At 44.2% G+C, this 17,617-nt stretch overlaps 1 protein-coding gene across 1 annotated transcript in view; it reads left to right on the plus strand.

Annotated features, from left to right (window-relative positions):
• LOC142765972 (uncharacterized) overlaps positions 1–17,617 on the plus strand; it is a 156,535-nt gene that overhangs the window by 63,784 nt on the left and 75,134 nt on the right. Inside the window, exon 10 of the mRNA XM_075867780.1 lies at positions 1,529–1,576. Coding sequence (XP_075723895.1) covers positions 1,529–1,576 — 48 coding nt within the window. The remainder of the gene's footprint in view (positions 1–1,528; positions 1,577–17,617) is intronic.

The following is a 17,617-nucleotide window of genomic DNA, read 5'->3' on the forward strand; positions in this document are numbered from 1 at the left end:
CTAATATTGAGGCTAACATTTACGTTCGATGCGGCAGTGCTGGAAGTTCCTACAAAATATGTCACAATTTTACGTACGCTCCTCGGACGTCTGAGGGCGCTAATGCCGTTCTTGATAACCTGAAATGATATTCCACTTTCGATCTGGCTGCACGTGGGCAAGCGCTTATAGGCGCGCATGTGGCCTCTAATTCTGGATTAGAATGCGACAGCATTTTTTCTTGGTCTGGGTGTGATACAATGAACGTGGACAGCCCAAATATTGTTGTCCACAATTTAAAGAAAAGCATTTATTGCAGTTACACAGGATCTCCTCATCTCAAAACTACACTCAAAGAAGGTAGATGAATTTGTTGCCTCATGGGTTGCCGAATATCTTCGTGCAAGGAGGCAGTCTGTGGCGCTCGATATTTTCTCTTCTGCGCATGCTCCAGAGACTTCGGGTGATCCGCATAGATCAGTTTTGGGTCACTTTTTTGTTTTTGTTTTTATTAACAATGCTGTATATCTCGTGAAATCATCATATAAAATGTTTGAGGTTGACTGTGCAATTTGCACAGTTAGACGCAAAAAGATTGATATTACTTTACTGCAGGTTGATCTAGACACAATAAGGTCATGGTGGGGTGAATGTAAAATGTTCATAAATCTTCAAAAGTGTGTTCACGTCATCTTTTTGGAGAAACGCATATATCAGTCTTGCATGTATACGGTGAAAATTGTGAACATTAAAAAAGTTGAACAGTGTAAATGAATATCTACGTATTTTCATAACGTCTTATTTTAGACTTAATACACAGATTTGGTCCATTAAAGTATAAAGCAATAAGGACACTGGGCTTTCTTCGCCGTAATTTCAGTCAGTTACCACAGGAATCGAAAGAGCAACTGTATTTGACGTACGTTCGCAGCACACCTAATTACGGTTGTGTTTGTGGTGATCCGCACACAGCCGATCTAACGAAGGAGCTTGAAAGGGTGCAAAATAAGGCGGTTATGTTTGTACTCAAAACAATAGAACATTATGCATAACGGAAAACAAACATAAGTTATCATGGCAGGCTTGGCAAGATCTGCGGAAAAACCATAAACTAGAATTTTTTCACGCTGTATAATACTGTAAAACCGGCATTGAGCGAGGAAAAAATATGAAGTTATCCACATACATTTTGTCAATACGTGACGTAGCACTGAAAGTTCGCTTTAAAGAGTGAAGTTCTGAGATCACCTTTGTTTTTTCACGAGCCGTTGGAAAATGAAATTCCCCATTGCCTGATGTTGTAAACAGTTTGGATAACGATGTATGTTACCACGCTTTGTGGGTGTCTTCGTTTACTTTGTATATTTTTGCATGCAACCCCCCCCCCCCCGCTGTAATGTCCAATGGGGCGAGCGATGCAAGTATGCAATAAATAAAAAAATAAATATATCTCTAATGCTGGTTTATAGGATTAGTTAAAAATGACATAAATTTCTGATTATATACTTTACTGGGCTTTGTCTCAACAATGGCATTTTACTCTCTACAGCGTCCGCCCACCCCAACACCTGAAACAATTGTTGCTGGGCCAAGTCAGGCAAGTTTTCTTTTGTTATTGGCATAATTTTTTGTACTTCCACATTGCCTTAAGCCGTCCTCCCGTTTTGTTATCACCTCATAACACTGTCTTTCTCAGCGGAAAATTTTTCTGCAGTGTTAAAAAAAGCTTTAGGACTCAACTAGGGCAATTTATTGAGACGACGTGCACAACGTGAACATCAGAGAATATTCTGGAACATACGTGGCCGCTAGCGATTGCGCTGACATACTGGACCGCACATAAATAAAAGCCAATGAGTTTAGCCGCTTGTCAGTTAATCGACAGCCGGTGCTCTGCTAGCCGCTAACAGTGCCAGTATGTATGGCTGTAATCAGACCTTCTGTTTACCGGCCTCAAATCAGAACAAATAATTGTCACCTTGGACCCACAGTATACTCCTTACGTCGACGTCACGACTCTGTGACAATAAACAGCGGTGAAAAGCAAGGTCTCGTAGAGGAACACAAATTGCAAGCGTTGGCACACAGTGAGCGCTTGTCCCGTGCGTTTGTTTTTGTTGTGCATAGATATTACGCAGTTTTGTTACAGTAAAAATAGCCATTTCACCAAGCTATACAGCCGACTGCATGTTCACGAAATAATCTCGTGCGATAAGGCAACTGCAGGTGAGCGCCCCTTTATCTTCTATCGTAGCTCGAATAGTGTCAGTAGAGAAACTACTTCCTGAAACAGGAACGTTTATTCGCAAAGGAATCATAGATACAACAAGACGCAACACCAGGAATAAAACGCCACTTGTAGTCACACAGATAATAGCATATGAACGAAGCATATAATAAGGCTCAAAAGTATAAAACATAACGCAATACATTTATATGCGCATTAACTAGCGATCATTAATGAATTCTCCATGCTTCCCAAAGACGCGAGCCCTGCCGCGGTGGTGTAGTGGCTAATTTACTCGGCTGCTGACCCGCAGGTCGCGGGATCGAATCCCGGCTGCGGGGGCTGCATTTAAGATGGAGGCGGAAATGTTGTAGGCCCGTGTGCTCAGATTCCAGTGCACGTTCACGAACTTCAGGTGGTCGAAATCTCCGCAGCCCTCCACTGTGGCGTCTCTCATAATCATATGGTGGTTTTGGGACGTTAAACCCCACTTATCAATCAATCAATCCCAAAAGAGCGGCTGTAAGACAAAAAATTACCAAGCATTACAAGTTCATGTCAGTGTGTGCCTTTGAGCTTGTTAATACGCTTCATTCAGGAATCAAAAATTGAGACTAGAAACTACCTTTTTGATAATAGACCTAGAGTGTATGCCAATGGCAATAAAAAAAACAACCGCGCAATATATAAAAAAAGGCACAGCTTTGCCGCAAAGGCAAAGCAATGAATGCGATAGCAACAAATCGGAAGGTCACTCGCAGAATGACAAGCAGATGAAAACGTGCCCCGCGTTTCTCATGCACAAATGATGCACGAAACGTACTCACAAGTACAGATGAACGTGAATTAGCGTTTGAGGTATTAATTCACCCTGTCTAAAAAGCGCTCCCTTTTCGCAAACAGATGATGCGCAACGATTGCAGTGACCTTTGTGCACCCGGCAAATACAACAGAATACGTACGAGACTTACGATCCTGCCCACTGCAAGATAAGAGCGTGCGATTAAGCGTACACTACGTCATTCTTTACGAATGCCAAAGTACGCATGAGAAATGAGAGCCAGCGCACACTCACTGCACCATCTTGCTCATAATGCTGAAAACACGATAGCCCCTCCCCCCCGAGATGCCCGCCAACACCGGTAAGTGATAGGCATATAGAGCTTGCCGTTTGAACGTCGAAGGAGGTTCCACACAGTAGCTCAATAGTAACGCCTCGCATTCACGACGTGGAGGTCTCATGCTCGATTTTATTTGCCGGAGTTTTATTTCCGAATTTTCCCTTGTGTTTTCACCCACACACACACATATATATATATATATATATATATTTATTTATATATATATATATATATATATATATATATATACACGGTTTATGACATCGACGCCGACGCTGGCAGCGAAATCCGGCCGATAGTGTCGATTTAATTGCTATCGTGATAAAAACGGGTAGTGTAATGTCGCGCATTCATGTCACGTAAAACATATATGTCATACGAAAGTTTGCCTGAGGGGCCAAAAGAAACACTGGTCTAAGCGAAGAGAGTGAACGCGGCGCTTTGTCGCGTATCATTTATTTATTATTGCTTTATTGCGTTGTCATGCATTTCTACAAATGTATTTGTGTTATGGCTAATTAGCTGTTATGAAGTTTGGTAAGTATTCTTTCGTTCCTAAAGTGCATTCATGATGATAGAAATAGAAAAAGAAATAATGCGCCGAAAATCGGAAAGCAAGAAAAGAAAGAACAGAAGCAGAAAATAAAAACAGACAAACAAAACGCAAAAGACTGCCCAGCTCCATGCTTTCTTCAGTCTTAAAAATTTAGGTGTGAGAGGTGTAATTTCGTATTCTACTGTGACCGGCGATGCAGCAACTGAACTTGCCATAAAGCATTCTTTTCTGGGTGTCGCTCATATTTTTATTGCCATCGTGTCACATTTTTGTTGAGACGTGGGTACGGTGAATGTTATTGTTCATATTATGGGACTCACCGACACTGCTGCATGACAATATCATGTGTGCTGTAGAAGCAGCTCGCCCTTATGTTGATTTAGGAGCTTGCGCAGCAAGCTTCTTATGGTCGCGTCTTGTCCACCTTAAGCGTGTACACTTGTTCGATGATTTCAGAAAGGCTTTCATCACGTGTGCCGAGTTGGTTGCTTAACTCACTACGGGGGATCGGCCATGAATACCAGGGCAGTAAGATTTTTGGAAAGAAAAAAAAAAGATAATGGAATGCCTAATTATTTCTTACATTAATTAAAAGCTAAGTTGTGCTAAGTAGGTATTACAAATCGTTTATAAATTAAAAAAATGAAAAAAAAATTACGAAATAAAAAATACAGCAAATACATGAAATAAAATAATGACGAAAGAAGCAATGAGTATGTACTTATGAGATCAGCATGGTAGCCGTTTTGATTCTTTTTTATAGTTATATATGGCTCCATATATGTACCTGTTGCAATAACCTAATGCCAAAGCCCCTAAGGGGTGTACTAACATTTCAGCTAGTTTAAGCTAATGTTTTTGAAAAGCTGGTATTAGAAATTTTTGCCTTAAGTTTTGATATCGGCGGCATTCTGTGAAAAAGTGCTCTATAGTTTTTGATTGTGTACAATAGTGACAATAGGGGAAGAAAGAAAACCAGGTCTGTATAAATAAACGTTTAAAGGTAGAATCCTGTATCGCAATCTAGGGGACACTACGCGCTGTATCACTGAAACTGAAGGTGCAGAAAATCTGCGCCATTTAGAAGAGACGAGTTTGTGTGTTCCTGCTGTATACAGATTTTTCAAAATAGCGTGATTATATATAGGCAGCAGGACTTAGAATACTCAGCACGGGGCCTTGAATTGATTCTGCCGCCAGTGTGTCCGCCGCTTTATTTAGTACTAATTTTTCGTCACCTGGCACTCAAACCATTAGGTTAACACGAACGTGACTGGGTATATACGTACGGAATTATAATCAACAAGGCGATGTATTTGGTGCGGTTAGAGCAGTGAGAACTGACAAAGGATTAGTCAGTGTAACAGCCGAAGAGATATATCTTGGTAGCTTGCGTATGACCAAAATCACTGCCATTACTTCGTTCTGGAATATTGGCGTAAATTCAGACAGTCGTAGTGAATAAGATTTACCTAATGCTGTTGGTGGCCACTTTTGCTTTCTCGGCATTAGTGGAAGCATCTGTAGCTATAACTGAACTTATCTGTAGACTATTGAGAAGGTCTCTGCGGAACCCATTCAAATATATTATTGGCAAAAGTTTAGCATTCTTAGGAAATACATTGTCAAAATATATTCTTATCGTAGGATTTCTACATGGGTGAACAGTTTTGACATATAAAGTATTTGAGGTTGCCGTAGCCGACACCACTCACTATAAAAAATATTGAAGGCTTGCTTATGAATACATATTGGGAGCATCTCTTTGACAATGCAAAGATGTTCAGAAATGTTTGAGCAGTCTGCATGCGAAACCTGGTTTGTAAAGACGGCAGATATGCTTCATCATAAAGAACATTAGTATTGACAAACTTAGGAAAGCCTAAACACAGGCGCAATGCCTCAAGCTCTATAGAAAGAAAAGGACTTAATAAGTGGGTCCCCCACAGAACAATACACATCCATACTCTAATAATGGGTGTACATACATGCAATATGTCAGCATCAAAGCTATTCTACGCATTCTAATTGGACAATTGCTGATTCTCGTGAGCAACCCAATCGCACGTATTCCCTTAGACGCGATATACTCAATATGTGAACTTCAATTAGAATTCGCAGTGTATATTATACCCAAATATTTTATTGAGTTCACCTGTGGAATATTGTCCAGCTCGTGTAGGAGAACTAAGTTGAAGTGCAAGAAGAGCACTTTTCTTAACTATTTAGATCATGCGCACGTCAGTAAGCTATACTGCAATAGCATTCAAATATGTTTGTAAAATGTTGTACAACGAGTGTATGCCATATGAACCTGAAAAGAAGGCTATATCGTCTGCGTATACATATACTTGCACTTTACCGTGAGTAGCGATAGAGCATGATAATATATTCAATAAAATGGGTAAAAGAACATATGCCCAAGGAACTTTTCTTGTCTGTTTGTACTATTGTGAAGATAGCCCATTCTGCAAACAATGCATTCTGCGTCCATTAAAAAATTCAAATTTATGCAATTATATATTCGAAAATGTTAACGTTTTGAAGTTTAATAATCAAGATGGCATGCTTCACACTGTCGTATGCCTAAGAAATATCTAAGGTCACAAAAGTGGCATATTTGTTTCTGTGTCGAGCAAGCTTATTTTAGCTTCCAGGTCAAGATGCGCACACTATATAGAGCAGCCAGGTCTAAATCCCCATTTTTTTGCTTTATTCATATTTAAAATGTCAATATAAAACCCGTTTTAATAGCTTTAGAAGACTAGATGTGAGAAAAATAGGTCTAATGTTGTCTATAGCAGAACAAGCTCCTTGTTTTTAAAGTAGTGGTGTTACTTTGGCAACTTTCCAGTCAGGATGCACCCAGGCATTTGCTATAGAATAATTTATACAGTTAACGATGTTGCTGGAACACAAATCAACCATAATTTTTAGCATCGCTGTACTTGTTAACACAAGTACAGCGATGTACGAGTCAGGGCCTGGAGATGAAACTGGTAGGGATTGTACTACTTCTGATATTCTTGTAGTGTTGTTGCCTTGTATCATCAGCTTTTTCTGTATCCCGCAAAAGGTGGGGTAGAACCGATGTAAAGCTATCTTCCTTTCCCAATTACTTTTCCTAATTGCTTCCGATGACTGCGACAATTCTAATCGTCATCAACAAATCGATTCTAGACTAATTGGTGTCAGAACAATCTTTCTGTATCTTAAGAACCTAAAAAGGGCTTTCCTATTTTTTGTCTCTGACATATAACTGTAATGTCTAGAGTTGTACTGTGTTTTTGCTCTCTTGACTGCTTATCTGAATACAGCAGCAACATTTATATTGTCTTTCCAATTACGCGGACACTGGTTGTGGATTATTTTCTTCCATGCTGCCTTTCGTCGCCTATAGTCGCAATCACAGTCAGTCTCCCACCATTGTGAATGAGTACTACGTCTAGTTGACTGCTTGTTGAATTTAGATTTATTCATAGTGGCACCTAAAAGCTGATATAAATTAAGAGCCTTTGCCTACTCGCTTTTTCCTGCCTGTTCACTTAGGCCTAATGACAACGTATACTTAAATTTGATGTGAATAACATGATTCCGGACATATTTGATGTCGAATCAAGTGGGCATATTATTGTTACGAGAAAGAAGAGACGCCGTATCGACGAGGCGGGGGATTAGATGTATTGAAAACCAGGGGTAATGGCGTGACCAGTTCTCCAGCGATCTAGCTGATGATGATGATGATGATGATGATGATGATGATGATGATTCCACAGCCGTGGCTCGTACCCACTCAGGGGGATCGGCCAATAATCGATGACTTAATACAGTAACATTTTTTTTAAATATCGAATCCACCCACCAGAAAAAAGAAAGACAAAGAAAGAGACACCCTAGGCTGAATGAAAAGAGTGCAATAGTTGTTTGTCACTCGTTCAGATAAGACAATTATTGATTTCGTCGAATAGGAATCTAGCGGAGACAACCCTTCGTCTTCTTCATCAGGCAGACACGCCCGTCGCCCCCTATAATATCAATATGTATGCAAGTAGCATGACCCCCGCGACACAAGCGCCGTCTCAGCGCATCGAAATGTCAACGTAACTAGGAGATTTGTAGGGCTTCAAGCGCGCATTATGTACAATATCGGTAGCCTGTTGGGCACATGAAGGCGACGGGGTGGCAGGACCAATTTCATACGTTACAGGAGTAACCACACGAAGGACTCGGTATGAACCTGTGTAGCGACTAAGCAGTTTTTTCTGGCAAGCCAACTTGACGGGTCGCAAACCAGAGCAGGACCAAAGAACCGGGCAGAAGGTGTACATTGCGGTGTCGTTGGTCATACAAGCGCCGTTGCTTCTCTGAGAGGTCAAAAGGCGAGTACGGTTGATTTCGCGTGCGTGAGCGGCCCGAGTGATAGCGTCCATGGCATATTCACTGGTCGGTACTCCAGGGGACGGTATAACGGTGTCTAGAGGAAATGTTGGTTCTCGGCCGAACAGCAGAAAAAATGGAGAGTAACCGACAGTGTCATGGCGTGAAGAACTGTAGGCAAATGTGACGTACGACAACGTGAGATCCCAGTTGATGGGGTTGATAGAAACATACTTAGCGAGCATGTCTGTTAGAGTTCAGATTAGACGTTCCGTGAGCCCAATGGTTTGCGGGTGGTATGACGTAGTCAGCCCATGTCGCGTTTTACAGGACAGCAAGATGTCGGCTATGACCTTCAACAAAAAGGTGCGACCATGGTCTGTAAGCAGCTGCCGTGTGGCTCCGTGCTGCAAAATGACGTCCTTGAGGAGGAAGTCGGCGACATCTGTGGCGCAGCTTGTTAGAAGAGCTCGTGTGATGGCATAACGCGTGGCGTAGTTGGTGACCACGGCTATCCACTTGTTACCCAAGGAAGACAAGGGGAAAGCACGAAGTAGGTCCAACCCAACGCGGAAGAACGGTTCTGACATAATAAGAAGTGGTTGGAGGCGTCCGGCGGGAAGTGTCGGTGGTGTTTTGCTGCGCTGACATTTCTCACAAGCCACTACGTATCTTCTGACTGAGCGTGGAAGCCCTGGCCAAAAGAAGCGTCGGCGTATTCGGTCATATGTGCGTGACACACCAAGGTGAGCAGCAGTTGGAAGGACATGAAGTTCACGCTGAACTTCCGAGCGAAGGTGTTTCGAAATGACAAGCAGCAGAGCCGGTCCATAAGGCTCAAACCTTGGGCGGTATATCACACCATCGTGAAGCATGAATGAGCGATGGGACTGATTGGAAGATGGTGGTTCAAGATACTCAATGATAGCACGCAAGGACGCATCATGGCACTGCTCGTCACCGATGCATGTCATTTGATTGATATGTGGGGTTTAACGTCCCAAAACCACTATATGATTATGAGAGACGCCGTAGTGGAGGGCTCCGGAAATTTAGACCACCTGGGGTTCTTTAACGTGCACCCAAATCTGAGCACACGGGCCTACAACATTTCCGCCTCCATCGGAAATGCAGCCGCCGCAGCCGGGATTCCAACCCGCGCCCTGCGGGTGAGCATCCGAGTACCTTAGCCACTAGACCACCGCGGCGGGGCGATGCATGTCATTTGCGAAAAGGAAAAGACGCAGCGCTCGGTGTCGGTGTCAGGCATAGTGCTAGACTCAGAAACCGGGTAGAAGGACGGGCAGTCTGCGTCCTAATGTAGGCGTCCGGACTTTACGTCACCGTGTAGGTGTGCTCTTGCAGTCACAAAGCCCAGCGCCTGAGCCGGCCAGTAGGATCCTCCAGTGACATAAGCCAACATAGGGCATAATGGTCAGTTATATCTTTGGTCAGTTATATATTTGTCAGTTATATATGTCTATGGTCAGTTATATATTTGTGCCATATAAATATGGGCGAAACTTGTAGACTGCCTAAACAAGAGCAAGACACTCACGCTCTGTAATGAAATAGTTGCGCTCAGCAGCTGTGAGAAGGCGGCTAGTGTAGGCGACAACGCGGTCGTGTCCCTGATGGCATGGGGCTAAGACGGCTCCCATTCCATGACCACTACCATCGGTTCGGCCTTCTGTCGGAGCGAATGGGTCAAAGTGAGCCAATATAGGCGTAGTCGTCAGTAGCGTTATTAGGTGAGAAAAAGCAGCTGCTTGGTAGGTACCCCACGTAAATGTGACGTCTTTCTTCAGAAGCTCTGTGAGGGGCCGAGCGATGGTTGCGAAATCTTTCACAAACCTTCTAAAATAGGAACAAAGTCCAACAAAGCTCCAAACGTCTTTGGATGAATGGGGTATAGGAAAACTGGTGACTGCACGAATTTTCTAGGGGTCCAGCTGCACACCAGAGGCGTCGACAAGGTGGCCCAGCACTGTAATTTGCCGGCGTCCGAAGTGGCACTTCGACGAGTTCAATTGAAAGCCTGCAGTGCGGAATATGTCGAGAATAGCTGACAAACGCTGAAGGTGGGTCTCAAATGTTCGGGAATATACAACGACATCGTCAAGAAGAGAAAGACATGTTGACCATTTGAACTCTTGTAGCAGAGAGTCCATCATGCACGTGAACGGGGTTAGGGTATTGCATGGACCAAACAGCATTACCTTGAGCTAACATAGGCCGTCTGGTGTTACAAATGCAGTCTTCTTTTGGTCTTTTTCATCGACAGCAATCTACCAGTACCCGGAACGTAGATCTATTGTAGAAAAGTATCGGGCACCGTAGAGAAAATGGAGAGCGTCATCGATTCGGGGTAAAGGCTAAACGTCCTTTTTCGCGATTGAATTCAGATGACGGTAATCCGCGCAGAAGTACCACGTGGCATCTTTTTTTTTAACGAGCACAATGGGGGACGCCCAAGAACTCGAGGAGGGTTCAGTAGTTCCTTTGGCTAACATCTTGGTGTATTCTTGTCGAATTACTTTACGCTCGGTGGCAGACAACCGGTTCGGTCGCCGATGAATGGGATGAGAATCACCTGGTAATGCGGTGCTTGACGAGTGAAGTCTGGCCGAGCTGACGGCTGTCCATATCAAATATGTCGCGGTATGAAGCCAGAAAGCGGCATATCACCGCTGAGTTCTCCGGTTCGAGGTCCGGCGCAATCATGGAGCGTAAGGTCCCATCGAGGCACGTGACATCCTGCGAGTGATGTGCGTGCTCGGGAAATACGTCTGCCATAAAACAGATGTCGTGGTCGTCAATTAGGGGTCAGCGTGGCGACCAAAATTCCTTGGGGTAGCACTTGCTTTCTGAAACAGAAATTGATAACAGGTAAGTATGTTCGGTTAAAGCCATGGTTACGAGGGAGTGTGGGACAGTAATGTCATGCGCCAGGAGATCATCAGTAATCGACGTCACGAAATAATCCCCATCGAGCACGGGAGAGGGTGTTGTCAATTCAACGAATGTGAGAGCTTTAGGTGGTATCCACAAGAAGTCGGTGGTGCACAGGCTGTTCGGGAGTTCAGGGTGAGAATCCGGGAGAAGAAAAAGTTCTAGGCACAAAGTACCGGCGGCACAATCTATCAGAGCATATTGCGTCGATAGGAAGTCGATGCCGAAGATTAAGTCATGAAGGCAATTTTCAATCACCGTAAATAAAACGGGAACATGGCGGCTAGTAATGCTGACACGAACGGTACACATTCCAGTGATGGCCACAGTTCCACCGTCCGCTACACGGAGGGCTTTAGTCGCTGCAGGCATGTGGACTCTTTTGAGCAGGCGACACAGATGAGCACTCATTATGGACACTTAAGCTCCGGTATCAACTAACGCCGTCAAAGAAATACCATCCACAGACACCTCAATCAAGCTTCTATTAGTGGGGAGCGTCAACAGAGGATTTCGATCAGTCGCAAGTGATGCAGCACTACCCCCAGAGCTGCATAGTCTAGTTTTCCGTCGGAGAGGATCCATAGTTGACCAGCGACGTACAGCGGCGTGGTATGGGCGATAGGAAACAATGGCGTTAAGGTGACGGCGAACGAGCGGTGGAGCGGCTGTTAGGGACGTCGGAAGAAGGGTACACACGACTGGGCGAATACCGACGGGAGTCCTCGTATAGGCGAGGAGAGGAAAATGGGCTCCAGTTTGAGGGCATGCAGGCGCTGCGGCAGTAGCGGGAGTTATGGCCAACTCGGTGGCAGCTGAAGCATATCGGTTTGTAGTCTGCAGTTCTCCATTCTGCCGCACTGCGGGATCGCGGAAGAAAATGTGAGTCATGGCGTGGTGCATTTGTTGTCATTGGCCTGGAGACGAGTCGGGAGACAGAGCAGGCCACAGGAAAACCGAGCTTTGCAATTTCCTGCCTCACGAAGGCTTGAATAACGGAGACAGCTGGAGGCATTCGTGCGGTGCCATGGATGAGCGGTTGTAGAGAAAATGGTATCGGACTTGACGCCTCAAGCTCCCATCGAACTATTCGTGTCACACTCTTCTACATGGGTGGTGCGGCAACAAGATCGGTGCAGGTGGATGTAACAGCCGTGCTTGGTAGCCGCGTAAATTGAGGCAGAACAAGGCGGCTCTTGGCCATTTCGAAGAGGCGGCATTTCTTGATAATAATAACCACAATCGTGACGTTGGTGTAGACGAGCAAGTTGAAGGCATCATTCGCGATGCCCTTAAGTATGTGACCCACCTTGTCACTCTCTGTCAATTCGTCGTCCACCTTTAGGATCAACACGAGCACGTCCTGTATGTACGAGACATACGACTTCGTTAAGGACTGTACACGAGTGGCGAGTTCTTGGTACTACCGGACCGGTCCCCAAAGATATCGCGTAGTCTCTGCTTGGAGGTATCCCAGCTCGTGAGCTCGGTCTCATGGGCGTCAAACCAGACACGTGGGGTGCCTCCCAATTACGTTGGTGAGCATTATGGTAGGGTCCCAGCGGTGTGTCTGGCTGACACGCTCGTACATATGGAGCCATCAGTCAACGTCCAGCCTAGGTTGTGTGGAGAATTACCGGGATCACGGGGGGTGGGCATCGTCAGGTATGTAGTGGCTGGAGCTACAGATGAAGACGTTGACGAGTTGTCATTGGTAGCTATGGCCGGAGACTGAACGGTGCAGCCACTTCGAAGCTTCGTGGTGAAGACGGGGAACGTTCCACCTCCACCAAATATGTTATAGGAAAGAGGAGACGCCGTATCGACGAGGTTGCGGATTCGAGGTATGCAAAACCAGCGGTAATGACGTGACCGATTCACCAGTGATCAAGCGGGGACAACCCTTCGTCTTCCTTGTCAGGTACACACGCGTGTCGCCCCCTAGAATATCAATATATATGCATGTAGCGATATTTCAAACAACAGTTGAAGGGATCATCATTTGTTGCCGATGTTATGATGGACCAAGACGAAATGCTACAACCCGAATATGAAAAAGTGTAGCCTACTATAAAACGTGATAGGCCAGATACATTAGTGGGGGATGTGAAATTCACACTCTGAGCGCCATTCAGACTGGCTTGTTCTAATGTATGTTTTCCACTGCCATCGGATCCATTTTCTCAGCAAGTGCGCTTTCACTGTCTTCACCCGGAACTCACGCATTTCAAAAGCTTAGCCATTGTCTCAGCGCAGCGGGCTCCTATAGCAGTAGCTTCTGGGGCTCACCGCCAACACTCTGCAGTGATGGCCTGGGAATACAAAGCGCCGAGAGCTCGCCATAAGGCAAACCCGAAAATGTGGTAATCGAAGCAGTAGCTCATAGGCCTAGTCTTCAAGCAAACTCAGTGCTCTAAAAGTGGGATCGAATAAGGCGGATCGTCAAGTGGACCCTGGGGCCTAAGGTCGCAAGGCACAATCAAGAGAACCATGAAGAAATGCGGGCTAGGAATGACGCTTCCAAGTGCTGAAAGCCGTCACTACCTGACGTGGGCGAGTCTGGCGCGCGCTTCAAGCGCAACTTCCTCAACCACAAGTTCGGTCCCAGCGGAAAAATATCTGACTAAGTTGTGGTTAAATAACAACATGACCATAATCGTAAGCATCCACAAAAAGGGATCCTTCACCATCGCAGTCGCAGTCCTTTAACAAGAGTTTCCTGGCCCTCCCACGTCATAAGCCGGGCCACCATACTACAATTATTACAAAGTTTACTCCGCACGTAAGGACACTTTAGTGGCGGCAAATGTTTTTGCGATGCGTTTTAGACATGGCTACAGTGTATTCGCTAGTTACTAGAACCTCTTCGACCAAGCTTCTGAACAACATTCCCTTTGGGAATATCAAAGGTATTTTTAACATCTCGCGCTTTTCCACAGGTGACTTGAGTGTCTGGTGAACGCCATTTTTGTAATGGCATGATTACCACATACAATCGTAGATGAACCTTGCGCGCAGTGAGGTGCACAAGGTTCGGACTTGTTGAAGCAGGAGGGAGCTTGTTGAAGCATTTGTAGAAAAGTTTCCTACTTCTTCATGTAAACGACAACAGTATTAGGCTCCTTTGTTTAAAAAATACAAATGATAAAGATTATTTTATTATATCTTGGAGTAATGTTTAAGATAAACAGGCAAGCTATAAAACGCACAAATATATCCTAATGTCGGTAAACAGGGCGAGGTGTTGACCACATCAGTAGTCTTGTTCGTAGGTACCCCGGCTCATATTCTTTAGGCTGAAGGTGTGGTCCCTGCATTTGACAAGTTATCACTTCGTCCACTTTGCTTCCTTCACATCAGTTTCGCAAATACTTCAACACACAGCACTAGAATTAACTTCCCCTCTACATTCCTTCAATTCATTACCTCCTCATTTTCATACAAGTTGCATCATTTTTAAGAACTTGTCACCATTTTAAATACATTTATGGTAGTATTGTTCTGTTATGGTATTGGTAATATAGTATTCGTAATATTGTACGTACGGTATTGTTTCTTTTCACGTCTCCGGTAGAATTAAACATTCAGCTTACATTTTTACAAGTGTTCATTCGTGTCTTAAACGTCTTGCAATACTGCTTTCAGCCTCCCAGCCCGCCAAGACTGAGCAGTGTCGTCTTCGGTCGACCTCCGGCAAGTTATTTGTTCCAATACATATTATGCTATAATTAACGTTTTACGAATGCATTAGAAATCTACCTGTTAGGCGTCGAAAGCGCGACACATGGCGGCCGAGGTGAACAAGAAGAATGAGGAGAGTTGATGACAAGATCGTGTGTAGAGAGGTGGCTGAGAAGAAATGAAGCAAACAAAATGATTAGTTTTCGTGAAGCTATAGTCCGGAGGTGAGCCTCTTAGCTACTCAACTTTCGAGGTATGGTAACCAAGCACGCATTCACCGGAGCGATATATTTGCACTGCACTCAGCTTGAAAACAATAAATAGCGCGTGATAGAATGGTGAAGAACAGAGAGGAAGAAAAATGAAAATGAAGCTTAGCACAGTCATGACGTACATTTACAAGTACATGACTAATAGTAGTGGAGAGGAGAAAGACAATGAAGAAAGTGAGGGTAGCCAGGGTCATGTAATATGTGGGGAGAGAGACGCAAGAACAATGTGGCGCATACAAATTCTGATGTTTAGCACTGCAGCTCAAGCAGTCATTCTCTATATTATGTTACAATTGCACTCATTTGTATGGCCATATTACCAACTTGTTATTGCTACCAAGGTTAGAGGTTGACGAAAAGAGATTGCGGCACGCTGTTCACGTTTTGTGCACACTTCTTTTTGTACTAAAATATAAAAAGAATGTTGTAAACTAAAGTTACGGAGTGGATGATACTGTTAAGAAACCAGAATACACTGCCCCAGCGCTATAAATGGCGAACGAACCTTTGCGGTGTTTTGTAGATGGGAGACAAGGTCACCGCAAATATTTTGCTGCGCACTTGTGCGTGGCTCACTGAGACATTACGGGATGAAAAATTGCTCTTAAGAAAGTTTTGAAAAACTTGGTTATACTAGATTGTAAATTTGGGTGAGATAAAGCTACTGCAACGAGAGAAACGACAAAAAGCTGAGAAAAATTGAGTGTGCGGTATTTGAACCTATCGCTTTGACGCAGCTTGCACTCCAAGTGTTACGCGTTACCACACTAGGGAAATGAAAGTTTCCCTATTTTTGTTTGTATTCAAAACTGAGGACCATAGTTTTGTTTTATCACTCAGAAACACAAACTTTAATCTCTGCATGCTCCCGAATATCGCACAAACGATGAAATCAAATCGTGTTATGAAGGTTCATTTCTTCGAACCCCTCTCGTCGGCAGGAATGTACCAATAACTCGCAGTCAATACACCGACGGGGACAACTTTGCAGAAGTGCTAAGTCGGTCACACTAATAATTTTCTAATGGGGGAAAGGAGAGTGAGGAGGTTACTCTGTCGAATGAGTTATTTTTTTCAGAAAGAAGGAAACCCACTGACAGCCACCGTGATTCCCCTTTTTTGTAACGGTTATTAAGAGCTACCTGCACGGGTTCGTGGCTACGTGCAATATTTCGTTGCAGATTTACGTTGAGGTGCTTAATATCCTCAAAGTCATGTAGAGACACTCCCTACGAGTTGCGTTAAAGTAGGCGGCCATTGTCTGCAGAAACAATGTGATGTTCATCAACACACTTTTGTCGAATGTGTGATGACGAGTGTAGACAGTTCTTATGTTGCAAAAATGCTGACTAATAAGTGTTCCCGTTAGTATGCCCTTCATCTAAAAGATCATACGAAGTGCCTTTATTGCTTACTCTGCAGATCATTGCTTATTTTCAGACTTTCACGGTTAGCGTGTTTTATTGCGCTTAGATTCATTTATGAAAGCGGTGATGTGTGCTCTTGGCGGGGATCACCCTTTCACAGGCTTTCGCATAAACCTTTACGCTATGGCTGTGTTGTATGATGCACATTTTTATGTACATCTCTTGTATTGGAGCTTTTGTATGGTACCAAGCTTGGTGCCCATAAATTGCTATAGCCGTTGCATTGAGCGATGTGTGCAAGACGGTTCCAGATTGCCTCGTCACGTAGTCTTGTACACAAAAAGTGTATGTGCCTTCTGTGTTATTATTTTTTTGAATGTTGACTGGGAGAGAAAATGTCACCTATGCGTACACCTGCGAAAGAAAAATAGGACGATGCAGAAAAAAAATGTCGGGGCTGCGCGAAGGCGCACGAGTGTCACAACAAAAGCTGAAAGACCACCATTTCAAAGCCTTTTAAAAATACTCATTAAGTGACTGCTGCAAGCGCACTTGCTGGGCACATACTACGGCATTGGTAATCATAATTAGTGAGTATTAGTCTAGCATTCGCTATGTTATCCTTAGTCATTTTCATCTGAGAAGCGTGGTATCCAATAAAAGTATCCACTGAACTGTTCATGCAGTGGCTGACGACGATGGGGAATTATGCTTGAAGTGGGTATGCGTCACAGTTAATAGCTGATCATGAACAAGCTTCTGCAATGAGTTGGGACATTGCAAGACCCACTCATTACGCTATTCGCGATGTGTGAAGCCTGGTTGTTCGATGGTTGCATTAAAACGCCTTATAACTTATAATGACGTCACTCCTTTCCCGACCTGATGAAGTCTCATGATCAAGTCTCATGCACTGGTGTGTATCAGTGGTAGAATACTGGGCTGGCACGCAGCGGACCTGAGTTCGAGCACCAATATTGTGTCCTTGGTGTTTCTTATTTAATGAGTTTTTTTTCTGCCGACACTGATTACGCACACTGGTTTTGGCGGGCAACTAAGGCGCCGTGTGTGACCCGTCTGATGAT

Source organism: Rhipicephalus microplus, chromosome 6, assembly GCF_043290135.1.
Source record: "Rhipicephalus microplus isolate Deutch F79 chromosome 6, USDA_Rmic, whole genome shotgun sequence".
NCBI classification, from domain to species: Eukaryota; Metazoa; Arthropoda; class Arachnida; order Ixodida; family Ixodidae; genus Rhipicephalus; species Rhipicephalus microplus.